Source organism: Frieseomelitta varia, unplaced genomic scaffold, assembly GCF_011392965.1.
Source record: "Frieseomelitta varia isolate USP_RPSP 00005682 unplaced genomic scaffold, Fvar_1.2 scaffold_544, whole genome shotgun sequence".
NCBI classification, from domain to species: Eukaryota; Metazoa; Arthropoda; class Insecta; order Hymenoptera; family Apidae; genus Frieseomelitta; species Frieseomelitta varia.
This window is the reverse complement of record NW_025110306.1, coordinates 261439-289234: the sequence shown is the minus strand read 5'-3', so window position 1 is coordinate 289234 and position 27796 is coordinate 261439. Positions and strand designations below refer to the sequence as shown.

At 32.7% G+C, this 27796-nt stretch overlaps 2 protein-coding genes across 11 annotated transcripts; one reads left to right on the top strand and one right to left on the bottom strand.

Moving 5' to 3' along the window:
* The first annotated feature begins 391 nt into the window (after positions 1-391).
* On the top strand, positions 392-22068 carry LOC122533638 (protein 4.1 homolog). 9 transcript variants are annotated; one of them, XM_043663547.1, is made up of 16 exons: positions 653-755; positions 857-897; positions 13640-13812; positions 13905-14052; positions 14154-14448; positions 14539-14877; positions 14940-15112; positions 15231-15370; positions 16169-16255; positions 16791-17570; positions 19242-19445; positions 19969-20076; positions 20243-20353; positions 20829-20933; positions 21444-21650; positions 21729-22068. In XM_043663547.1, the coding sequence occupies exons 3-16, from the start codon at positions 13654-13656 to the stop codon at positions 21906-21908; spliced, it is 3036 nt and encodes a 1011-aa protein (XP_043519482.1). In that variant the 5' UTR covers positions 653-755; positions 857-897; positions 13640-13653; the 3' UTR covers positions 21909-22068. The 9 variants fall into 9 exon arrangements, with proteins under 9 accessions (XP_043519483.1, XP_043519486.1, XP_043519482.1 ...); XM_043663550.1 differs by having other exon boundaries at positions 657-755; positions 13645-13812; XM_043663548.1 differs by lacking the exons at positions 653-755; positions 857-897 and adding an exon at positions 392-596.
* LOC122533640 (protein phosphatase 1 regulatory subunit 42-like) lies at positions 20781-27796 on the bottom strand. Of its 2 annotated transcripts, XM_043663558.1 has the most exons (7): positions 26895-27796; positions 26523-26828; positions 26210-26444; positions 26018-26140; positions 25821-25952; positions 25558-25743; positions 20781-20914 (listed from the first exon to the last, which is right to left on the bottom strand). In XM_043663558.1, the coding sequence occupies exons 1-6, from the start codon at positions 27033-27035 to the stop codon at positions 25616-25618; spliced, it is 1065 nt and encodes a 354-aa protein (XP_043519493.1). In that variant the 5' UTR covers positions 27036-27796; the 3' UTR covers positions 20781-20914; positions 25558-25615. The 2 variants fall into 2 exon arrangements, with proteins under 2 accessions (XP_043519493.1, XP_043519494.1); XM_043663559.1 differs by lacking the exon at positions 25558-25743 and having other exon boundaries at positions 20799-20914.

Genomic DNA, 27796 nt, shown 5'->3' with positions numbered 1-27796 from the left:
TCCAATTCACCGTTGTTTAAGCGTAGAGTACGCTAAAAAACCAGTGATATTTTTTTTGGTCGGTATTTCAGACCTTGAGATACCAAACCCCATTTGATGCCTGGTCTATTCCAATTAGTCAATGCTATTAGTCAATGACTGAACGTAGCGGTACTTTATCAATAAAGAAATATAACGATTGAAAGCAGCGATTAATGAAAATTGGCAAAATATACTTCGTCTGTAGCAATGTCTATTCATATACTTGGTCTGTGCTGTTTCGCATGTGTCACGTGTGTGAAAAATGATTTCTCTTTTATCGAAAGTTGGAACTTCCTTTTACCGGCTGTCAAGATTGCAGCCCAGCTGCTGCTATCTAGCGGAGAAAATGTATCTAAGCTGGGGCGTACTCGTTTGATTGCGTCATAAGAGAAACTGATTTTCCTACGTAGTCAGCCATATTGACTCGCGCGTAAGAACATCGAAAGCAGTCCCGTATTTGCTGTACTCGCGATTTGAATTAAAAGTGCGTCAGAATCACGGAAGTTTTCCAACTGAGCTACATCTTTTCCATGAGCTGTGATCACTTGTCGTGTATAGAATTCAGGAATATTAAGGTACGTAAGCAATAAATATTTACATTCGTAAGGGGACTATTTGAAAATGGTGCGAGTATGGGCCGTGGTCGCATCCAGCGTCGCCCCGCGATTCGACGGACCTGTTTCGTATTCGTAGCTGTCGGTGGAATTGGAACAAGAGTTGTTTACGTGCTTATGGTAGGAAGTAATCCGTTATTGGCTCGGAAAAATAATTCGTGCTTGCAAACTCTGTGTATATTTTCTTCTTATTGTACTTTCATCTCCGATTTTCTTATTAGTGGTGTCTTATTTAAGAAAAGATCGCGTCTACATTCTATAGGTAAGTTTATTAGTTTTCAGATTTCACCTATTACCTTTCTCGATACATAGTAGGCATTTTCTTCAATTACTTTGACAGTACTAAATTGTTTCGAAATATTAAACATGAAATTAATATCAAATTCATTGTGATACACCTTTCAATTTAATGAACGATAGATTTAAATGCATGCTTTTAAATACCAGTGTTTACCGTCGTTTTAAAGATGTACATGTATACTAACTCCAATACAGTGATTCAATTTCTATCGTTTTATTACGGGTATCTTAAGGAATTTTCGTCTAAAACTTGGTATAAGAAGAATGCGTATTATTCACATAACCTCCAGCGATGTCAAAGTATATGATAGAAAGGATAATACTTTATGTACTTTATAATATCATTATATATAATACGTAGTATTATGTACATATATACATATATATTGCAATCAACAATACACGGAAACATCTGCTTGGTCCGGTTGATAGGAATTTCCGATACAATGTTTATATATGTACACAATCGCAGTGTTTTTCATCAATTGCATGAATATTATGCCGTGCAGCATGCAAAACAGTGTATTGTTTAATACTGAAGCTATTGATCTGCGTACTACACGGATACAACTTCAATTGTAGTGATTTTACGGAAATAAACAAGTATATACGATTCTATTTCCATTTTAATAGAAATCAACGTTAACTTTGTCAGATGCATTTGTATATTTTCCGTGATTGCAAAGACAACAGTTCTGTCATTTTAACAAATTTGATGCGTCTAGTGTTCAATCTGCAACGAAGTTTACTAAGTGCATTAAGTTATAGGTACATATATTGGATTTTCATTGTTTTATTAGAGCTATTCGATCGAAGAATCAAATACAAGAATTTTGATAGGTACGTGAAATCGATAGAGTCAAGATCGAACGGATTCTTCAAATGCAGTCTTTGCGTGCCGTGTGTTATATTTCGTCAGCACAACTATCATCTATTTTCTCGCAGAGTTGCGGTATGAGGCGCGCAGAATCCGTCGGAAATCGGAGAAATTATCCCGTCACTAGAAAGACCAACGACGAATTTCGAACAACACCGTGCAATTTATTTCCATCACTGTACCGTTTCATGCGCGACCCTGAGAATAAAGCGTTTTTCCGAAGTGTGTCACACTTGGTACATACTTACTTTGCCGTATACGTTTTCTCTTTCTCTTTTGCTTTTTCTTTGCGCTATACATTTGGTATATGTACGTTCGCTCAAACGCGGTGATTTCCAGTGATCTGTCGGACCTGACAAATTTTCAAATCTATTAATTCCGTTATCTGAAATTTACAATCTATGATTTAAGATATATAGATTTGTCCGTATATAAATTGCTACTTGAAAGTATTATCGATTCGTAGAAAATATAGGTCCATCTAGAATATATTGTGGAATATTATGTATAAATATAAATAGTATATAGTATTTATAATACATTATTTAATTTTTAATATATTGACTTGAAAGTTCTTCTAAATTAGTAGAAAGATTATCGTGATTAGTTCAAACAGCAATACTTCAAACTATGTTATAATTTTAATAGATTATTAATTAGGTTCCAGATATAGAATGCAAATAAATAAAGTACTCATTGAAGTAATCGTGAACAATATATATACATATATATACTTACAGAGTTTTTGAGAGCAATATGTATTGCTCGAATGATCTCACCTTTTACGAGGTTTATTCGAGCTTCGAAATTTCGTCATTTTTCAGGCGAACGCTTGTTACGAGCAATTAGGTCAATTACGTACTTTGTCGCAGAGATGCCAATTTTTTTGAAACATGCATTTCTAGCTCTTGCCAGTGATCGATCAGTTTCTTCCTGTATTTTAATCCACGTGCATACATACATACATACATACATACGTTTTTAATATTTCTCTGCAACGACAAACTTTAGCCAACTATTATACTTCGTATTAGAAAATTCTCTTCGTATTCTCTGCTGGAGATTATTCCAATTTATGTAACAATACGACATCAAAGAAATATGTCAGTCATTGTGAGATCGTTTCAAGTTACACGTAGTAGCGAACAGCAGCTAATACGTACATGTGTGCATAGATTTAACCAAGTGTAGAATCCAGCATGTATTTAGGATTATTGCCACAAACGATGCACACCCGTTAACCAGGGCAAGGAAGTGTACTCACAAACGAGCAATGCGTGTAGGAAGGTGCGACGTTGATAGGTGATGCACGACATGACCAAAGTTACAATGAACTTGGGAGGGACTGCGCTTACGCACCGGTGTACCATAAATACAAAAGTTCGTGGACGTGAAATGTGACACAAATCCTATACTCAAATACATACTTCGACTATCTAGCTCCTCAGATTAATCACAAATCGACAGATTTTTAGTTATGTGCACACCTTGTGCAACATTGTTGAAACGTCAGAGGCAACACATGAAACAAGACGAATTGCATTTCGGATAGACAGTGTGTTTAAAATAGAATTTGATACATATTTGGGATTTGGATAGTTGGAAATTTATCCAAAAAATCCAATACATAAACATATGTGTGATATCCAATGCATGAACATTCAGAAAGAAAGGGAAAATTTTTTGGTAGTCATCGAAATTTATCAATTTGTTATTACGTCAAGTAACAACAAATAGCTACGCTATAACTCGAAGAATGAGTAGCATTCATTGCGAACGATAATCGGTATCATTATCAAACATCTTTATCAGTTTTATTGATATTCGCGTTACTCTTATCGAGAATTATCCAATAGATGAAGAATGTCGTGTTGGTTCGTGCGACATACATACATATGCAACAGTAGTAACCGTGCTAGGCATATCACACCTGTTAGCGTAGTAGCGTATATACTCCGCGTGGTTGGCCGATTCACGTAAAATTTAATTGTACGGTTGGCTGGCACTCGCGTAGTATGTATCTGCCTTCCGTAAAGCAATTCGCCGGAAGTATCGGCGCGCTCGCCACGCGAAAGAAACGCGGAAGATAAAAGCGAACAAAGGCGTGGCTACGATCTACGATCGTCACGTGTTTCATTACACTATGACTGGTATTGTACTTTCCCATCAACTTGAACAATTTTATAATCGTATAAATCTTCTCGTCCGATATTTAAAGTAGCACACGGAGCAATAATCAAGCGCTTAACTCTTAGTGGTATCATTCGACATCGAAAACCATAACAATTTATGGTTTTAAATTGAGTTCAGGTTAATTAGTAGCGATAAATTTCAGTAGTTTCGATAATTTAAAATATTCAACTTTAATAGTGATAAAATTCCAAATGAAAAATTTCACAAAGCGAGTAATCTAAACGCGATAAGAAAGTAATTTAGAAGCCTAACTTCGTCCAAATTTGGTTAACTCTTAAATACACACTATTATAAATTTGACACTATTAAATCTAAATGTATATGATTTTTAAAAAACTGCGTATTTAAGAATTAATTGCGTCTGAATTACAGAGAATATAAAATACCAAATAGAATTAAATATCCTAAATTCTTATAATGTGACATAAATGCAACAGATACTACTTTTAAGGATTAAAACGATTCGTACTCCTTATTTCCAGCCTTTATCACCGGACGTATTTTATCGATTCCGGCGTATATTCACAGAACACATACGTTTAAGAAACACTTGTATCCTTTGATTAAATCGCGCATATAATCAACGAGATGTACATACGTGCTTTCTTTCTTTCGCTTTTTCTATTTCCGTCATGGCCGCTTGGCGCATCTAATCGCCGAGGATATTTTCTCCTTGACGAAGTCGTCGTGGCATGTAAAATCGCGGTTTAAATTTGTCAAGTCACTCGAACTGAAACTTGTTGAATTCAGAAAGTTGATTTCAAGTTTATGATCAAGGTACGAGTCCAATTGGTTGAATTAAAATCGAGCTTGCTTGGAGTGGATATCTCCATAGAATTCGATATTTAGAAAGTAATAATGACACGATGTTTATTATACGATGATCTCTACAACCAGCCGACCATGATTCCATTGAGAGATTATAGGATGAATTAGGTCGGAAAACTAAGGTATTCAAAATCCAAGAAAGATCTGTGGGAACGATTACAATTAGGGTTGAAGTTGGGACCCAAATTCAATGAGAAACGCGTCGAAAGAATGCCGTGATTAGTTCAATCATAGATATATATTAATGAATCTAAGATTTTAATCCTTGTTAACAAGTATATTGAAGTTTATTATCGTTAAATTTCCAAAGAACGTAAGAATCGTGCACATATGCAAGAGTGAAACATTTTCGCGTTTTCACGAAAGAAGAGTGCAAAATTAGGGACGTGAGAAGTTTCTACGACCAACGATAGGAAAACTTTTCACTAGCGGGAAAACCTGTGATAAATACTCGTCGAGTGGAGGCGCATTGGGAACGAGGAACGATTTAACCGTGAAAAAGCAGTGCGCACTAACGACGTGGTGTAACAGCATCGTGGCGTTACGGTAGGACACGGCCAATTATCTCAGTTTACGCGGAGAAATGTGCCCGTAAAAAGAAGACCATTGTTATGGCACCAAATCACCGTGAATCTAAAGAAACAAAACGGAAAGGCTGCTCGTTTATGGCCACGTTTACGTTCGTACGAAGAAACGCCATTGTCCTTATGAAAATTCAAAGAATCGGCAGAGAAACCGGTTGTTCCTTGCAACATATTCGAATATACAGTAACGACAGCGGTATCGTCCAGAAGTATTTGGACGATTGGTGCGATTTGAAAAGTTTTGCATTTGTTTGTAACAACTTGATATTTTATTTTCAGGACATGGCTGGATACACTTATATATTTCAAGTTATCTGAATTTCTTTGCAAAATAAATTTCAATTATTTCTTCTTTATCTATAATATAATATTATCTTGATAAATATTCTTTGGGATTTATAACCGAATTAATATCCACTCATGTAGTTAATGCTACTAATAATATATAATTGTCTACGATAGAATCAGAAGCGAAAATTAAACTAAATTACATTTGAAATATATTTTGATGTGCCCAAATATAAAACTTTATAGACTCTAAAATATAGAGTATCCAGTTAATGTTCAAACTTTCAAACGTCGAGATTTATATATCCTTAGCAGAAGATCAAAAGATCAAAATAACACTATTAGTATTTATTTGGAATACATGGGAAAACAAAATTTCAATTCAATTCGAACATAAAAGATTTCAATGTTTTCGTATATAGTTTTGTATACTTGCGTTTGATCGGTAACCTTTTGCCAGAACTAGCATGTACTAAAATCTAGCTGCATCGTACATGTTCTTGAAATTCTTCTGAAATTGTCGAGTGATTAAAATTAAAGATGACTCACGCGGCATGGTGTGTGACACGCGATTGAGCTGGTTTTCGTTGCGGACGAGCTCGAGAGCTTTTAATTCCACGCACACGTAACAGGCCCTTCTCTTTGAACACTCGTGAACGAATCCTCGTGTAAAAATACGCGAGGGAGTCGTGGCGCGGTGTTTAATTAAAGTCTGAACCGTTCACCGACTCTCGAACCTAACACGGGGTCGCTTATTCTTTCGATCGGGAATGTAATTGCTGGTTAATTTCGTCGGTTGAAATTACCAGGCGAGGCGTTTGCTTGCTCCTTCAACACAAAATAAACCCCCAGTAAGTTCTCGAATACTTATCGTAGAAGAACTTTTTACGTATTACGTGCGTCATATAAAACATTTTGAAATTTCATTAATGCTGCAGAGAGGCACACGATCGTCGTTTCTAACAGATCTAAAAATGTATATAAGAACTTTTTGTCAATGTATTATACGTGTTAGATAAATTATTTTGGAAATTCACGAATACCATGCCGAGTATCACAGTCATCAAGTTTCAAACAAATATTAATATAAGTATAGGAATTATAAAACATTTAGTACAAATATCTATTGTATATCTTTTAGAGACCGTTACAACAGTTGATTGTATCAAGTAAGCCACAATAATTGGTGGAAACGTCTTTGATACTTATTATATTCTTAAGATGGTTGTGCCAATGGCTGTGTGCTAATTTTTTTACCGCAAACATTTTAATACGCTTGGAACGAATGTTTTATAACATTTTCAGAGTTTAGCAATATAATTATAAGGATAGCAGGATATTAACAATATAAAATTCAAAATACATTACACATGTAATACATAGTCATGTTCAAAAGTTCGAATACTTTCGCGAGCAACTGTACGCGCAGCAGAAAGAAAAGAAGTGGTAGAATAAAATTCGTGAGGTTCAACTCGGACGAACGAGGGGAGGAGAGGGGAATCGGTGAATCCTGTTTGGTGAAATTTTCGACGACGTTTTTACAGCTTTCAGCCCTTTAATTTCACGCATCAAAGCGTCTTCCTCGCCCTCTGTGTCTGCTCCCCCCCCCCTCTCCCCCCTCCCTGCCACTGCCTCCTCGCCCCTGCAATTCGTACTATTGAAACTCGCGACAGAGGAAGACCTACGATGAATGCCGCCTGCGAACGCGATGAAAGAAAGGGTTGAACGAGAGAAGGAGATAAACGCACGGGGAACCCCGCGTTTGCTTGCGATCGGTGAAGCGAGACGCGTCTGCACGACACCCGATAAAAATTCTTCCAACTTGTGTACGCACCCTCGCGAATGAATCGGCTGTACGACTGTCGGTTAAATCTCCGCGTCTGTATACTTATACCACGAGAAATCACCGCCAGCCACCCCGTCGTTTCACGTAGCAGCGAGAATCAGCACCGATTCTTTCATCCCCTTTACCATAATTTTCACGGGCGAGAGACTCGCGCTCTTCTCGTTAATTTTCTGTCGACGTCAGACACTCCCGACGACGGGCGGAACGAGATCTGATTTTCTTGGAAAAATATGCTAGGAAATCTTCTGAGAAAATTTCCTCGAGAAGAGAATCGTAGTTGACGAAGGTTTATATAAATTTGTGCCTTCGCGAACACAATTAACGAGGTAATTTACCTGGGCGAAGACTTGTTCGTGCGTTGCAAGATATAAGCTTTGAGCTTTTCATAAGTATTCGTGGTACAGTAGTAAACGTAACGCACCGGCGGTGTGCATTCATAATGCACCGAATTTTTTATCAGCTGAAAGATCAGGTGGTTCGAGGAAAATTGCTTTTTTCTATCTCTCTCTAGCCCCGTACCGGTTGCACAGTTAGTCGTTAGGCATACCTCGTAGAAGCTTTTATGTTAGGGTATCACGAACATAATCGTAAGTTTGACCGTATTTCAGCGATTGTTTCTTACAATTCGCCAGTGGGAAAATTACGAGCCAGCAGAGTTAGCAAGTGAACTATTACTAACTATGACTAACTCATAATCATCAACTTGATTCTTCTTGTAAAAAATTTTCAAGAAGTAGTTTTAGTGAATATTAGTGAATAAAATTGGAGTATAACTTTATACTAGAAAATTCAAACGAAATTGTTATGTATTTATGGGAAATTCAACATTATGAGCAGTTATTGTTCCATGTATTACATGTAATGCGATCAGTGTTGAACACACATATGATCAGTGAATTTCATCTCACAATATCAAGGGATGTTGTGAAATAAAATTAGCACAATTTAAAACATCACATTTATTTGCTCCAAATACGATATAGCAACTGCGAAGAATGCGCATAATACGTGAAAATATTTAAATAATTGAAAATATATACTTATATTTATATGTGTAATAAATAACATATAACAAAATATGCTTAAATATAGTTCTTCTCTATCTTTTTAAATACTTTACTAATATTATATTACCAAAACAGAATATTTACTAGTAACAAGTGATTTTTCAGTAGATATTCTATTCTGATAATACGATATATTAAGATGTTTGAATAATGGATCGTATATCTATATATATAATTTCTGCTTAGGCTCGATTTCTTCAATCCTGTTTACGAAATTGCACACAGATCCGCGGTCTAGTTATAACAAAGATAATCAGAGATTTGGTGTCCATATGGTTCGAATGTCGTTCGTGGAAACGTCGATCGACCAAACATCCACCCACGGTAGAAAGGTTGAAATTTGCCTCTTGCATCTCTGGAGGAACCCTTGCACCTCGGTTTTCATCGATTTGTCGGGGACACAATGTCTCACGCGAACCGGAGACTCGTATTATGTCGAAGTCGACACGAGGGATTTAAATGCCGGCGTTCGAAACGATCGCGTCCGCTTGTGCTCGAGTTGTGGAGCAACGTGTGTTCATTCACACACAATCGCAAAGCACAGTCACCGCTGGTTTAATAAAACTTGTCGTGCATGCATATGCAAAGCTGGCTTGTTTTCTAATGACATCCTCTGCGCATCGTGCTCTTCCGCCAGTACAGTTTGCGGTATGATTTCGTTTAACCTCGCATACGTCTTGATATTCAATTTAAATCGAAGTATTGTAGCCATTGGAGCTCTATCAATTGGAAATCGCAATTCGATATATATATAGTGGAAATCTTTTAATTCGTAACTTTGGTTTCATTGATTTTGGATTGTAATTATGGATTATTAATCTCTGGAAGAAGTCTGAACTTTTATTTCATTAGTGCAATATGATTGTCAGAGTAGTAATTTTTTATACAAATTTTATAATATTGAAACGGAGCAAATTTAAAGATTTGAATTGATTTTTCGTAGCTTGTGTTTTTCGTTGTATTCGCATATATGTTCTATTAACAGAAAATCACGGCTCAGTACGTGTAAGGACTTTACAATTCGTCGTAATTCAGGTTTTATTAACCTTAGACCTCAACTATGAACTACTCGTTTCTGAGAGAAGATTGAATTCTGTTTTTCATTGATCACAATTTAACTACCAGCATCAAAACGATTAATTGGTAATTTTTCATAGAAATTTCATGAACTTAAAACGGAGGCAATTTTAGAAATTTGAACGAGAAGCTTATGTTCTTTATTATATTATTCCATACACTATAAGAATTATATATAATTAATAAGATAAAAATTTTGTACTTTAATCGTCGATAGTTGCAACGTTAATGAAGAATTTTAAAGTATCCTCAAACACCAAGAAACGTATGAGAAACAAAAAGGAATTCAACGCGGGCAAAGTTACATTCAAACAAATTCGCGATTTAGTAATAAAATATCAAATCAGTGGCGAACGGAACAGTAGTAGAAACACGAACATCTAAAGGTCAGGATTGTGAACGGGAATTCTAATTTCGGAAAAATGTTTTCGCATGTTTGCGTGTTTGTTCGAATAGTAATGCATTGTCCCGGTCAGATATATTTCTCGTCTCCTATTTCCTTGCGTTACAGCACCGTTTAGGAATTCCCTCGAATTCGAATAAAATTTGAGTCTCGATGACGGGCAACGAAATAATCCCGTGCAGCCGGCCAGAACTTCGATTTCGTCTATTTTTATGTACCAAGGTGGAGCAACGGGCGCATCTTGAAAGTAGTAGTTCTGCGCTCTGTACCGCGGGACACATGAATTCATTCATTAAAGACGATAGCTCTTTAATGCTTGCGAAGGATGAGACCGTTGTCCACCGTTGTCACCGGGCATGTGTACGCGATCGATGTGGGCGTGTGCCGTGGATCACGCGACCCTCGTTTACAATAATACCCTTTGACACACACGGCCAAATGAAACCCACGCGCCTCTTGAAAGGATCTCCTCGCGACGTCGACGAAAAAAAAAAAGCGGATTCTTTCAGGCCGGGTCGCGCTCCATTCAGTAGGCCTTTAAACTTTCAGCTGACCCGTTAGCGAAACCAGACGATCGACCGGTTTCTTCGACGATGTCTCACGAATCCAGACGTCCCGTTTTAAGCTGCCGATGTCTCTTTGATACCTATCGTAGTCTGGAACCTGGCCTGTGCAGACGTTTGGAAACCGCGTCTCTTGCCTGGAATTTCTGGAATATCGTTGATCCACTTATAGCCAAGGATTCAGCTTGGTTGATCATATTAGAGTGTGTATGTGTGTGTGTGTGTGTATATAATATTGGCAAATGCTAGAGACGGGATCGAGTACCTCACGAGTATGTTCAAGCATTTAATTGTTGAATTCGAGTCCTTTACGTATTTCGAATAGTTTCGTGACTATTTCTAAAAATTAAGACATTACATCGAGTAGCTCGCAGGTAGGTTTGAACCTTTTTAAGCATCGACATTTTGACGTATTCTTCATTTTTCAATTGGATGGAACATGTACGCGATTGTCTGATGTGACTTTTTAATTCGGAGAATCCACGAATTAACATTGGACGATTTTTCATGTGACATTTTGTTTGAACGAAGCACATTCCTGTTCTTTACGAATTTCAAACGTATGAGTATATACGTGTTACTTATTCTTACTCGTTCTAAAATCAACTGGCTTCAAGTGTAATTATTGAAACGTTTTTAGTTTGAAACAATTCGAAAACCTGTGAAATTTATGTACAAAATACGTAATATTGGACTTGATCCCATCCCTAGCAAACGCGTCATCGTGCCTGTTAATCGGGATATTACTTCATCGGTCTAGCAAAGAGCACAAGAGTAAACGACGTCTGCTTCCAGCGATGACGACATCAGGCTTGTCGAACTTATACGCTGGCACGAACCTCTAGATCCAAGAATTCCAGCATAATTTCTGTGATTTGTACGCGGTTGTATTTAAGAATAAATAGAGCTGAATTGTAAACGTTTCGATGCATCGTACTTGTATCTATTGCTTTATTACTGCTCGTATCGTTTTATTTCTCTAATAAAATCTTCCACGCAGGAAGTCTGCTCTAATACTTTATATCGGAATATAATTGCAAAAGGTGTTTTCTCTTCCTGTTTTTCTTTCTTTCTTTTTTTCCTTTTTTCGTTCGTTGGCTCGCTTGTAACGTTGCGCAACGTCATAGCAGTGCTCAGATTTATGTAATTACTCTTTTGTGGGGATCGATGCTTGCGTGGCTGTGTAACGAGATATTCGGCCAGAATTGAACGTTAAATCGTGATTTCCGTTTTAATGATAATGCACGCGAGTCTCTCCCTTTGTGTGCGTCTCTCCCTGTTCGTGCGTGACTCACCGGCCGCGCTCAGGCTCCTCAAACTATCGCGAAAACCTCGGGGAATCACTGCGTGTGCATTTTTCCGCTCGTTCTCTCGCGGCAAGGCTGCACTAATGGTATTTGCAGCGACAAACAACGTCCCAGTATGGCTCTGATTCCATGCAATTGAGGTTGAATTACTATTTGCTCTCCGGCATTGCATAAGGGACTCTTTTCAAAGCCGGTGTCTCGTTGATTTGAACTAGCAGTCTCGGCGGACCGTGTCGGTCAGGGTCGTAGTGCATATTATTTTCGCGGCTGTTTTTCCACTCCGAAAGATGATTAATCCCGAGTTTTTCAAGGATTTCATATTGAGTATCTTTTTTTTTTACTCGGTGGCTTTAATCATCGAATCCCGTTCTCGTCGATCGATCGTGAAATCGGTCGCGATATTTTGTAGCGCGTTTATCACGTTTAATAATACCTGACTTGTATATTTCGATAGACACGGCATTGTAAATATCGCCGCTTTATTGGCTTTGCGTATCGAGATATCGTTCTTACGTAGATGTGCGTTACGTTCTATCTGTTTCGCTCGAAAGGCGAACGACCTGTGATAAATGCGCGCACGTGTCTAAGTCTCACGTAACTGCAACTTGTCTCTCGAACTCTTCTTACGATGTCGATTTGTATTACTTTTGTTTCGTGTGTGTCTGGACACGCGCGAAATCCAGACATTGCACAAACTCGTGCTGCTGCGATTCTACTCGGACATTCCATTACGATGTAACAGTACATTCTATCTACAATGTCTTCCTTTTACCGGCTTGAGTCGGTAGAAAGCGCGGGCATATGGCGCGTGTACGGTACACTGGATGATAAAACGAGCAAACATTTTCGAATTTAGATCATTACGAGGATGGGACGAGATTTTATCACGGGAGATTTTATTCTATTCTAATTATACGCGCGCGTATAAAATAGTCAATCCCGAGGTTACCTCGTTGTAATGTTATTTTTCCCCTCATATTTTCCTTAATGAGATAGGAGGAAGGGGTGTTTTATAGACCGGGGTACGTGTAACTCGAAGAGCTGCGGCAAATATTGATTATTTCTCTACATGGCACCCTCTAGTCTAGACGGGATCTATACTCGAACACACCGAACCAGCACGTGATATTTCTCCGATGTGGTCGACAATTAAGAAAGTACGAGGTGCGATCGAAAAGCAAGCCGAGCTGGATTTATGAGTCGTATTAATTAACCTTAACCGGATAGGTCTATATGTTCCTCTTTGCTTCAAATGCTTCTTAAAAATCGTATCCAAGTATCCATTATGATTCAGCCTGATCTTCTTCTTTAATTTAATTTTGGGGAATAGGAAACAATGATTTAGGAGAAATAGAGAATTGTTGTTTGTTTGACTGATAAAAGATCCTTCTGATTAAGTGTCTAGAGAAGAAAAAATTTCAGATCCATTGTCGAATCGCAGGACCGTATATTCTACTGAACTACTCCTAGTATCTATCAAGTTATTTATAGCTTGATGACGCTTAACAGATTGATACATAGTGATTTACAACTATCATTGTCTAATACCAACGCTGACAGTATTTGAAAAAATCCGAATTTGACATATTTAGAGGATTAATTCTCGCGTGGTCGGTAGGAACGTAAAGAGTCTACTGTATAATGTGGTTTAACACGCGCAAATCTTTTTAGCATAGGGCTGAAATATGCCGGAAGAACAGAAGTCCGCTGGTGGTCAACCAGAAGTAACGGCAGAAAATGGTACCGGTACGAACTCGCCGACGAAAAGTCCAGTGAGCAAAGGCAAAACAGCACTTGCGAGAATCACTTTGCTAGATGGATCCGTGAAAGACTTCCACATAGACGTGAGCTGTCAAATGTTTCTTCCATCCTCTTATCCGAGAAGGATGAAGTTCGACGTTGACGAGAACCGGATGAAAAATTGATTCTGTTTCAGAGAAAGGCAAAAGGCCAGGAATTACTTGACATGATATGTCAGAGTATGAATCTGATGGAGAAAGATTATTTCGGGCTTATTTACGAGGACAGACACGATACACGAAACTGGTTAGATCTGGATAAAAGAATCGCAAAATTTGTGAAAAGTACGTAGATTTCTCCTTTCTTTTTTTTTTTTTTTTTTTTTTTTTCTCGCTTGTAGCATTGATGTTGGAACCAATTTGGTTGGTTTTCTTTATCTCCGCAGACGAACCGTGGAAATTTAATTTCGAAGTGAAGTTTTATCCACCGGATCCGGCCCAATTGCAAGAGGACATAACACGATATCAGCTATGCCTTCAAATCAGAAACGATATTATCACAGGACGATTACCGTGTTCGTTCGTGACTCATGCTCTTCTAGGTTCATATTTAGTTCAGTCTGAAGTTGGAGATTACGACCCAGACGAGCACGGTCGCACATATTTAAAGGACTTCAAGTTTGCTCCTAATCAAACTCCAGAGTTAGTGGAGAAAGTAATGGACCTGCATAAAACACACAAGTTAGTTTCGTTTATTAGTTAGTCATTTATCCGAATGACGTTGGAATTAATTAATGAAGAATGGTAAAAAAAAATCTTGCTAATTTTTAGAGGACAAACACCCGCCGAAGCGGAACTCCACTATCTCGAGAATGCAAAAAAATTAGCAATGTATGGAGTTGATCTCCATCCTGCGAAAGACTCTGAAGGCGTCGATATAATGTTAGGTGTATGTTCATCAGGTCTTCTCGTCTATAGGGATCGGTTAAGAATCAATAGGTTTGCTTGGCCAAAGATACTAAAAATCTCATATAAAAGGCATAATTTCTACATAAAGATCAGGCCAGGTGAATTCGAGCAATTTGAGTCGACGATTGGTTTCAAATTAGCTAATCATAGAGCTGCGAAAAAATTATGGAAAGTGTGTGTAGAACACCATACTTTCTTCAGGTAAATATTTAACAATGATTTTAATTATAGATTGATATAAAATAATATACATATTTTTTTAGACTCATGAGTCCTGAGCCCGTAAAGAAAGTCGGTTTGCTACCACATTTAGGGTCCAGATTTCGTTACTCTGGACGAACTCACTACGAAACGAAGAAGACACCCATCGATAGACAACCTCCAAAATTCGAAAGATCTTTAAGTGGCCGTCGTCCCACATCTCGTAGTATGGATGGTAAAAAGATTTTTGATATTTATTAACTTTAGACACAATGTGCAGCCAGTGCCGTTTTGATACTTTCGTCGCAAAGTTATCACTTTAAGATTTTGAAAGGTATGTGTGCATTATACAGCGCTAGGGGGTCCTAAACAAGTTGAATCTTATGGTTCAGAACCAAGTAAGAGGCATACAATGAGCTATGAACCTGAAATGATTCCTGACATGGAGCATATAGATCAACGGCCTAGTCCAATAAAAAAACAGAAAGAAAAGGTAAAAAGGAATACACTTAAATATAATCGAACATAGTAATAGTAGAGGATGCATGGAAACGTCATGCAATTTGAAAATTATTCTATCAGAAATTATTTTGAAGTGATTATTTCTGCGGTCTACGCTTTCAAACAAAGCTTCTTTCTAAAAATTTTGACAGTATAATAATAAATTTAACTAATTAATTACCTTCATTGTTATATATAACAATAATCTAAATATCATCGTAATCATAATTACATTATAAAACGGAGAAATTGTAGAACACCAATTGGTTCACGTAAAAGCAAGCAGATAGCATATTTTATAAAAAGATCGAATTAATCATGCACTGTTATTTTTAAATCAAACAGACAATATTTGTAGCCATGGCATGTTGATAAGTTTTTGTATGCCATGTATTAGATATAGTTGAATGCATTAGACATTTTAATATGTTTATTTCAAAATTATCAAAATAATTTGAACAATGCACATGCAAGTTAATTAATTTTAATGAAAAACTGCACACGAGAAATTAAACACTCAGTGGAAAAGTCAAAATTAATATTGTTTTCTATCGTTTCTATAATATTTGGTTAATTAACTTGTACATATACATATATTCATATGGACTTCTGCAAGAAATTTAGAAATGTATAGATTTTATATCTTAAGGTTTTATATCTTACAATTATTATTGAAAATTGAACACATGGCATTTGTATGTAATAATTTAATTTCGCAAATTTGAATTCAATATTCACATCCTAGTGCTTCAACCATAATAACTAACTGACACCTAACTAACACCGGTAGCTCACACGCAAAACAAGTGCTGGAACAACATCAGCTAGCAGTACCAGTAGCCTGGAAGGAGAATATGATGCAGATCGTGGCAAAAAGGTATAGAATTTCACCTGGAACATATTGTCATGCATTAACCAACATACCTATCTATATTAATATGTGACCATTTGGTGTTTTCCTTTTTTTTCGGTGCATGCCGCTTTTTTTTTATTTATTTTTTTGCAAACATTATACGGCCATCGCCTCAAAGTTGAATTCCTCAAATTTTTTCAAATTTTTTTCATCGTGACATCACGTGGGCATACGCAGATGCAAATATTTTAACAAGCTATTTAACTGCGCTAATGCTTATGTTCGCATGCACATAACAATCATCGCACATAATGATATATATATATTAAAAAAACATTCAAAGAAATGTACTATAAATATATAAGTAAATTCTTCAGGAAAGTATGTTTATCTAACATATTAACGAATGATATTTTTTTGAGAGCGCAGACCGTAATTAGTTATCCAGCATGAAATATATGCTAAGAGAATGTGAAACATGTAGTTTATAATAGCTTAACGATAGAGCTGAATCGTGCTTATTGCATGAAGCGATGTGTGATTATAAATTTACTTATAGAAACCGGTCGGAGGAATCGCGGTCCTACCGCCCGGTGGTCTATTTAAGAAGAAAAAGGATAAGCAAAATGAAAGCGAAAAGGAAAATCATAATGATCTCAACAATTCTGATTTAATAAATGAAAGTGCTATTATTGATAACAACGACGTGAAGTCATCTAAAAAAGAATTGAAAAAGAAAGATAAGGAAACGTCAGAAAAAAGTGCTATTTTTGACAAGAATGAAATAAAGTCACCCAGTAAAAAAGAATTGAAAAAGAAAGAAAAAGAAACGCCAGAAAGAAGTGCTTTTATTGATGAATTAAAATCACTTACTAAAAGAGATTTAAAAAAGAAAGATAAAGAAATAGCGGAAAAGAGTGCTGCTCTTGAAAACAACGAAATAAAGCCACTTAGTAAAAAGGAGTTGAAAAAGAGAGAAAAGGAAATGTTAGAGAAGAAAGATAAAGAAACGTCAGAAAAGAAAGACAAAGAAACGTCAGAAAAGAAAGACAAGGAAATATCAGGAAAGAAAGAAAAAGAAATATCAGAAAAGAAAGACAAGGATACATTAGAAAAGAAAGATAAAGAAACATTAGGAAAAAAAGACAAGGAGACACCAGAAAAGAAAGATAAGGAAACATCAGAAAAAAAGGATAAGGAAACGTTAGAAAAGAAAAATAAGGAAATATCAGAAAAGAAAGACAAGGAATCTCCAGAAAAAAAAGATAAGGAATCGTTAGAAAAAAAAGATAAAGAAATACCAGAAAAAAAAGATAAAGAAAAGAAAGACAAAATAAAGGTAAGTATTGTAGAATTACATTTGTCTGAATTTATTGAGGGACAAATTGTTTATATACCTGGATTACTCATCTATTAGGATTCTTCTTTATTGATTCTTCCTACTATATATGATTTTTCTTTGAAATAACCACAGTTTACGTTTAAATAAGTGAATTTTATTATGCATCTGTTTTTCTGCTTTTATATTTTATTTATTATCCAAAAAATTAATTAAGTTCACTTAAAGATTTCATAAATGCGAGCTCCTTTAAATTTTTTAAATATTGCATTTTGATCATATTTCCAATGTAATGAAATCTAATGAAATACGTTTATTATAGTTTTATGTTTTCCTTCTGTTTTCCCTTTCTTTGTATTATTTTCATTATAATTTCATTATCAGTTAGAATCTTTATCTTACTGTTTTCGAGTTCGCTAAAGAACAAGAATGTTTCTGTGAAAATCATAAATAAATTGTAAATTCTAAAATATAGGTTTCTACAGTTGATCTTGCTATTTTTATATTTATTATTTATTGTCACATCTGGTTCATACTTTTGTCACATTGATTTTGTTTCTATCACTACTATTCTTGTATAAAGAAATTCCTGTTTGTAATTGATTACAAAGCATGATTGTGTTTTATTTAATCATTTAATATTTTGCATTTTAGTTGTTATAAATGTTTATATAACTAGAGTAATACTCTGAAATAATTCATATAACTAAACTAATTAACATAGTGCTTGAGTAATATATTGATTCTCATAAAAATAATTGTAAAATGTTTAAATGATTTTGTACTTTTGATAAACTAATATACAACAGTCAACAATCTGACGTCAACTATAATTTAATTTCAATAAATGAAGTTTTGATATGTAATAATGAACAATCCAATTATATGAACTGTTAGTCCCCTAAAAGATTCAGATGAATAAAGTTTTATATGTATATGTAGTTGTTATTTGCACTGTATGATACTTGCATAAGTTATTTAGAATACCAAATTTGCTATATCGTACTGCTGTTCCATTTTTTCCTACAATTTTTTCTTCTTTCACTAGTATGTATTTGAGTGAGTATTAGAGTTATGTATGATACTCATTCTCGATGAAATATCGTTCTATGCAATTCCTTTCCCAATTCACAGATTTACTACTTTTAGTTATAATTATATTACTATTGATTTTTTAATCTGAAATAATTAATCATTTTTGGAATAAATAACCCATACTTTTAAACAGGATAAAATGTAGTAGTAAACTACGCTTGGTTTAAATAATTAAATTTTTCTGTTGTTCAATAACAGTAAGTGTTCTATAGATACGACTTAGTTTCTTATTTTTTGAATTTCTTTTTTCTGTTGATTTTACTTTAAAATGCTTTTTTTCTTTATAAAGTACTTAATTAAGAATCAAATTTATAACTCTTTGACCTATAATAGTTACTAGCTATTTCATATGAAAGTCATAGTGCTTTTTATTCGAAGAAATTTCTATTTCTCTATAATAATAAGATTTCATATAATTTAGTAATCGTAGCGATTCTGAAATACTTTTCGCCTCTCTCAAACGTTATTTTTGATTCAAGAATTTTATTTGTTTGTTTCTCTGGCATAGATTCTTCTGTGTCACTTCTGCCTACTGATTTTTCTAGTTTTACATTATAGTATACTATTATTTTAAAGGATATACGGGATGTAATAAAACCACTTTCTTCAAAAACGAAGAAAATTTTAACTTCAAGCACTACCCCAACAATAGTGAAAACCACCACTAAACAATCAGTAGTGAAGGATCAAGAAGGTGTAACACAAAACATTGAAGAGAAAGTTGAAGATCTTACACCTGGAGGCACAGGCCAAGTAACTGTTTCTACACAAATTAATAAGGTGATACAACTTTTGAAACTATCCAAGATATTAAAATGTATAACGGAGGAAAACATCGTCAAAAAATTTTAAACTGAAATAACTTTCTGATTTATTAATTTTTTTAAATTCTTTTTTTTTTCTTTTTCTTTTTGATACTTTTTATTTAGATCCTTATTATATTTTTAAACAATTTGCAATATCTATATCCTCTAAACAAATTTTTTGGGTCCCAGCTTATTGAATGATATTTGAATGATATTTATTATAATGAATTGTGAGTAGTTTTATAGATTATAGACATTATTATACGATTCTTAGATATTGAGTATTTGAGCATTGCATGTAAGAAATGTATTGATATAAGTAGCATGAATCTAAGGATTGTATTAATATAAGTAGCAAATGTAATTTTTGAACAAAGAAATTTTTGAATCCAAGGTATAAAACATAACTTATTAATATTTTATTTATTACAATTGTGTATGCACATATATATGGCTGCTTTATTATGAGATATTAGTTACCTTGTAGTTGTATTTAGGCAGAGACATCTGATGATGGTAGAGCTCCATACATGACAGCAACTGCTGTCACTACACGCACTGCTACAATGCATGAAGATCTTGAAAAAAATCAGAAAACCAGTCAGGTTTGTAAATATTCACGTCCTTAAAGAATTTCAAATCAGTCGCTTTTTTTGATTGGAATTCTATTTTATATGTAATATGCAAATATTTTGAACTTTTTTATATAATTCTATAATATAGTTTTCTATAAAGCTAGAACTATTTTTTTATATTTTTTTTTTATATTAGGTAGAAGAAAAAACTGTAGCACATACAACAGCAACCAGTGCAACAAGACAAGAACAGAGAGTAGTAACTCAAGAAGTTCGAACAACAAGTCATGTACTTTCTGGCGAGCAGGTAATGATTTATTAACAGCTTATTAAATTGCTAAATATATCAAGCTCACCACTAATGGATGAAGCATGTAAACATTTTTATGTAAATGATCACATACCATGTTTTGGTTGATCCTAACATTAAGTTTTAGAATATGTTTCATGCTAGTAATATGGTCATTGCACATACATTTCAAAATTTTTTTTAATATTTATGGAAATTCGGGTAATCATAAAGCTTTTGGTTTTAATTTCAAATGTATAATATTAATTTTGTATTATATAATGGATAAATAAGAATCATGTGCACATTCAATATACATATCACGGTATCATATATCTAAACAAAGAAATCATAAATTAGTATATCAATAATACTTAACTCATACAGGATGTTGGTTGATTAATCAAGTTTAACAAGAGCCATTTTTTATTTAATTATTTTTTTATTTTTGTAATTAATTTTGCCGGCTTGGTTAACACATTGCATGGTGTAGCTGTTCTCACGAAGGCTCAGTACATCCAGTTCAAGCAGTGATGATTCAGGTACTCCAATTGACCTTGAAGATGATCAACAGGCATTCTACAATCAGTATTATCAGGTAAATTTTTAGGATTGATATAATCATTAAAAAGTTATATTCTTTTAGAAACAAGATTTTGACAATTTAGAGAATTTAGTTCTGAGGATGAATCTTCACAAAGGTACATGTTTAAATATGTTTATGTTTATACATGTTGTACAGGAAATATTCTTATAATAAATAGAAACTCTTAGACTAATTAGTAAACTATTAACGCTACATTTTTTATGTAAGCTGTATATTTAAATTACCCAAGATACATCTGTACTTTGTTGATATTCATGGGAATATAAAAATGACATTCATAAAATCATAGTAGAAAAATTAATTTACTTGTTATTTCAAAGACACTGGTTTTAAGGTATTAATCATTAATCGGTAAAAATAACATAATGCCTATATTTCAATAATGCTTTGGTATTATTTGTACTTGTAACATATTAATATAACTGTACAGTACCAGTTCAGTATATTATTTTGAACTCTTCTTTTTTAGAAGAGAAATATCATTTTATAAATTTTATTCAGGGTGATCCAGCTGGTGTTGAAACTGAGACACATGTTTACAAAGGAGAACCAGAAAATAATGTAACAACAACTACTACAGTTCCACTAACAGCAACTGAAACTAGGAAGGTAGCTGTTGAAAGTGAAGATGGTATGTACAGTGCAACTGGGGAAATAGTTAGTTCTCAAACAATATCCAGTAAAACTCGCACTGTTGAAACGATAACGGTAAGATTCAGATGTTTACTGTAATTTTTAATTTTTAATACAATGTGTTGATATATATATGTATTATGGTATTTTTAGTATAAAACTGAAAGAGATGGAGTTGTAGAAACTCGCGTAGAACAAAAAATCACAATACAATCAGATGGTGATCCGATTGATCATGATCGAGCTTTAGCAGAAGCAATTCAAGAAGCAGCAGCAATGAATCCTGATATGACAGTAGAAAAGATAGAAATTCAACAGCAAACAGCGCAGTAATTTGTAATTAATTAAAAATTACCCTTATAAGAGATAAAGGGCACTCTTTGTCTAAAAAATATAATGCTCGTAATTCTAAAAGAAGGGATAAAATAAAAAATTTAATTGATACACAGGATGTTTCCGAGTCGGTGGCATAATCAGAAAGGAAGTGATTTTACATTAAAAAAATGAGCTAAGAAGAAAGAACAAAATTTTTTTATTTAAGGATTTATTTTCGAGAAAATTAAATTTGAAAATCTATTAAATATATTTTTTAATTAATTCTAAATTGATCAGAATAGGATATTATTCTACATGTGAAAATAAGTTAAAAATGTAGAATACAATTTTTTCGTATTACCCTTCATTTTGGAGAAAATTCAATTTTAAATACACATTTACTAAACCAGTTCTCAACTTAACATCAAAATTTATTTTCTTGAAAACAAGGTGATTTTATTCTGCATTTTTCATTTATTTCCATAGATTCACTAATTATTCAATCTATCTTGTTTAGAATTAGACAAATTCAAGTGTACTTGATAAATTTTCAAATCTAATTTTCTTGAGAACGAAGACCGAAATGAAAAAGTTTTATTCTTTTCCGGTTGTATTACAGGATTGGAAACATCCTATATATCTTAATAATGGATAGTAAATGATTTGACTCAGTTTTGCATTTTTCTATGTAAAGGGCTAATCAAAAGCATTTGTTATGTAATATTTGAAGACATTTCTTATAACAAATGTTGCCCAATGCTACGAGCTTGAACTTGATTAAAAATCAAGTTATTATAAAAAAATGTCACGGTATTTTATACCATAAACGGCAGTGTTCATATTCGAAGTATGTATTATTTACATACATAGAGGCAGAAATATATATTAGACATATTATGTATACATAGTTATGTATGTATGTATGTAACAAAAGCTAATTTGTTTGTAATTATAAAAATATGACAGAGTGCCCTATTTTACGTCATTGTTTCACAGCGAACAAAATCATGATAATCGCGACACTTCACGTAAGAAGCATATTAAACTTCATAAAAATTCATTTAAACAATATTCAAGACTTGTTCAACAATACTGAAGAAATACTTATAGGTTTAACTTTTTTTCAAATTTTTGGCAGATTTTTTGTTGTAATTTAAATTTCTATTTTTAAGACTTCTCTGAGCCTAATGTAATAAAAAACAATTAAAAACATCTTAAAAAACGTTTTAACAAGTCAAACATATGTAAAACTATACCATTATTATGCGTTTAAATTATATAAACAATATATAATATTATATACATAATACATATATATAATATTATATATGTATATATTATATTATATATATATTATATATATACAAGTCACTTGAAAAAAAATATATAGAAAGTAACAGTGGAAGACTTATAATATCTAAGTGGAAAACACACAAAATTTTTTTATAAGGCTTCGTACAGTTTAAATATAGCTTTTCTGCAATATAATTCTTTTGTATAGATTAATTATTTGTGACATACTTTTTTCAGAGTATTTTCAAAGTACATAATTATTTTGTGACAAAGTCATCTTTAACTATAAAATATTAATATATACATTAAAATATATACATATACATATATATACACATATATGTACATGTACACATAAACATTTATGGTTAATTGGGAAAGAAAATAAAAATCTACAAAGTTTCCTATAACTTATAGTATTATCCAGCAATGTAAATTGAAATAAAGTTGTTAACATTGCTATTATATACATCTTTTATTTAATAATTTAAAAATATGCATTTGGAAACTATGTAGATTTTCAAAATACTTCACAGATAATAAGGTTTATTAGTAATATTAAGATAAAGTTATATGTAATTCATACCAAGAGCTATGATGCATTGGTCAGCGTATATGTCTAAATTTAGCTATAACTTTTGTAGTTTTAAGACTACAAGTTCATATAAGATTTTATTTGTTTAATAGGTTATTTAATTTTTGTATGAACACAGAGATATTGCTAAGAACAAGGAAAGGCTGATAATCTGAATTTAAAATAAAATTATTAAGATGCAAGTTATACTTTGCAAAAATAAAGCTATATAAATATATAAAGTTATAAATATTAATATCGCTGCTTTATATATTTATGTGTGAATAATATATACATATATTGTACAAGCGGCAATTGTGAGGCAACATTAAAATATGCATATCACACTGTAGGAGGCTTGTTTATACCTTTGTTCTTTCAAGTGTTGGCTACTATATACTAAACTACTATATACTACGCTTGCATTTTGCACAAAGCATTTATTTTATGATACTAATATGTTTCATGTGTTAACGATGAAGAAATCTTTTTTACTTTTCTACTTTTTACATAATACGTCACGAAGCGAAAAAAATTTACATATATATTAGTTTTGTAGCTGTTTACATTTGTTACATTTTTTCTTAGAGATTGTGAATTTCGTCAATGTTGCAGTATTGTTGTATTGTATTTTATATATACAAATAAAAAATATTAAAATTTCTGTAGAACAAAGGATAATCATAGACCGTCTACGTGCGAATTGCATTTCGTCTTAAACATATATCACATTTTGTTATACGCTGGCAGCTAATGAATTGTTCGAATTTTATAAAATATATTGACATTAATCTCATTTTATTTTATAGTATTAGTTTATATTTTAGATATGCTCAACCCGTATTAGTTCTTACTTTTTTATTTATGAGCAATTTTAGAAATTTCTTAGATTGATTTTTATGTTTCGATATTATAAAAGGTAGTAAAATTATGTTAAAGAAGAAATTGATTTTCTACTTGTACCTTTTACACCATGTAATTCCATAATTTATATATTTGTTTTTATTGTATCTAACATTCCATGCTTATAGTGACTAACAAATATGTATTATAAATGCCTGTGTCATTTAAAACTTATTTATTCGTTTATTCATATAATTATATTTATCACAGTTTTATATTAGCTCTGCTTGAAGAAATTGTTACATGATGACACAATGCAGAAGATACAAAATTTTTCATTACATTCAATTTGCTTCTTGTGCTTTTCAGTTGACATACAAAGTTAAGCTTTAAAGATAAGATACAAATCTTCAAGCAGTGTACAAATGTAGTTAATAGTATTTTGTACTTTAATACTTCTGTGGTTCATTTAGTGATAACATGATAATTATAATATTATATATATTAATATTACAGTTCTATAATATAATTACATAATAGTATTTTATGTATAAGATACGTCATAACTGTTTAACTGTGCACGTTTTGTTACTATTAAATTGTATAATTGTTTGACACGCATGAATTTCATAATGTACTTTATTTTAGTTATGAAAATATTATTTTAATGCACATAATGTCGCCTTAGTGCTAGAAAGTTGTACAAAATAATTGTAATTAGTTTATCGCCAGCTTTTTACGATAATTTGCCATACACTCTTTTTTTTCAGCGCAATTTGATTATAGATTTTATTTTTATCTCATACACGACTTTCCAGCATGCAGGCAATAATTAACGGTTCATATAGAAATTATTTAATATATAATTATTACAAAAATTAAACGCAAATGAGAAATATATAATGAATTATAAATAATTTTCTAAAAAAAAAAAATATTAATAAATAAGAAGAATACCTCTCATCCAAAAAATTTGTTTTCTTATACGTATTATGCTAGTGATATATTAGGTGCTTCAAATAAATGGCAATTTAACAGTTTCATTGTTTAACATAGACCGTACATTTCGAAAGTTATTGGTTTTTACTACATTACTCCAGAATGGTTTCGGAGTTATATGACCATTCTTTACAGTATTTATACCTGATATGTTATAAAAATCGTTTAATTATTAATAATATTTTTAAGTATACTAAAAATCATTTAAATAACTTTTGTACCTATTTTCCATGATGGAAATATGTACGATTGCGTTTCATTAATCGCAGATGTAGTAGATAATTTTGGATCAGGATTTTGAAATATTGCTCTGGATATTGATTCTTTTAATGAAGGCGGTAGATTTAATGAACCTGTAATATACAGAATTTCATTAAAGGCTTATGTTACATTATAAAAAAATAATCAATAATCGTACTTGTAATATCTTCATCTAATGTAGTACTCAATGATTTTTTGGTATGATGGAAATGTTTCTTCATCTTAAATCTTTTCATGAAACATCTGCATATATCTGTTACTGTTTTTCCATCAAGAGTTTCTGCAAGTTCATATCAGTTAGAATAAAATGTAAATACTAAGGAGGAGAAATTCAAATAAACAAACATACTTAATGTATCATTATTTGCAATAAGATTTTCTCTATACCTATGATACTGAGTTACAGGATTGCCTTGTAACGACAACTCTGTTAAAGAAGTTAAAGCACTTATACTTTCTGTTAAATCGTTAATATCGTCAATAAAATTATTTGCAACATCTAAAACTTCTAATTTATGCAATTTTTCAATGCTTTTTAGAGACGTCATTTTATTACCAGAAATATTGAGTATTTTCAAACAAGTCTGAAAAGAACATTGTGTAAAAAAAAATGTACATAAAATATAATGATAATTTAAGTCTAATAAAATAAATATACTTACAGATAAAGTAAATATACTCCGCGGATCAAAGCATAGTGATTCTCCAATAGGTAATTTTTGATTTTCTATTTGTAAAATGGTTAAATTTCTTAAACATTCAAGACCTTCCACCACTAATATTTTGTTATACCCTAAATAAAGTGTTTGTAATTTTTCAAGAAAATTTAAATTTTCTATTTTACTTATTTCGTTATGCTGCAAGTATAAATGCGTCAAATTTGATGCAAAGTACAAATTTTCTATTATCGCAATATTGTTATTTTGCAAGTATATTACTTTAAGATTTTTATAATTGACAAAATTACCCTGAAATAATACGATTATGTGCGTAAATTGTACCTAATACTTATTATTTCAATAAAAATAACTTACGATGCTGCTGATAAACATATTGTTCATACGTAAATGAGTTAAGTTATATAATTCGTCTTTTCTTAATTTCTTACTAAGAGATTTATTTAACTGTATTTGTGAACATTTCCTTTCAATGTATTCGGTAGTTAATCTCACCATGATTGTAAAATTTTATCAAATAATATATGTAAAAGTTTGAGCCGTGTATTAATTGATCAAACATTTATTGGAATGACGCGCCTTTTATACGTGACATCTATGTGTTTGTTCATGAACTCGCTACACATTACACTAGCGACAGCTATTTCCACTCAATCTAATGTAGCGACATGTACATCCGCTCAACTGTCTCGTCAAAACATATGTTTCCGGTAAATTAACAGCGCCAACTTTATGAAACACAAAGACAAGAGACAGCGGGAAAAAAGCCAGTTTTTTAACAATCGTCAAGGAGATATATAACAGTCGCCAAGAAGATATATAACAATCGCCAAAGAGATAAGAGAGTCGCCGAGGAATCAGTTAGAGAGTGCGAGAAGAGAATAGTTGAGATGATCCACCGTGTTCTACGTTGTTTAACAAATTATACTCGTTGCGTACATCCTGTAACATATGCACTCAAAAATTTCCTTTTGTAATACGGTGATTTTATCATTTACCAGTTATCATATCTACAGACATGTAGCGACCGACACATCTTCAAAATTTACAGTAACGCCATCTACACAATCGTTCTGTCGAAAAGTACGATTCCTGTAAATCGACATTACAAATTGTAAATTGATATTTTATTTATTACTATGGAAATGTTATTGCCATGATTACTTGTTGATAGAGATACATATATAGACTTCATTTTAGAATTAGTTATTCATTCCTTAATTAACATTTGTTGAAAACAGTTATCTATTTTTGCTATA

What these genes read in the sequence shown, in the direction of transcription:
- LOC122533638 (XM_043663548.1), top strand. Translation starts at nt 13,654, where the DNA reads ATGCCGGAAGAACAGAAGTCCGCTGGTGGTCAACCAGAAGTAACGGCA. An exon ending in TAAAAAAACAGAAAGAAAAG is followed by an intron (nt 15,371 to 16,168) that starts GTAAAAAGGAAT and finishes TAACACCGGTAG; the next exon opens with CTCACACGCAAAACAAGTGC. An exon ending in TCTACAATCAGTATTATCAG is followed by an intron (nt 20,934 to 21,443) that starts GTAAATTTTTAG and finishes AATTTTATTCAG; the next exon opens with GGTGATCCAGCTGGTGTTGA.
- LOC122533640 (XM_043663558.1), bottom strand. Translation starts at nt 27,035, where the DNA reads ATGGTGAGATTAACTACCGAATACATTGAAAGGAAATGTTCACAAATA. An exon ending in TGCAAATAATGATACATTAA is followed by an intron (nt 26,141 to 26,209) that starts GTATGTTTGTTT and finishes ATGAACTTGCAG; the next exon opens with AAACTCTTGATGGAAAAACA. An exon ending in ATTTCCATCATGGAAAATAG is followed by an intron (nt 25,744 to 25,820) that starts GTACAAAAGTTA and finishes ATAACATATCAG; the next exon opens with GTATAAATACTGTAAAGAAT.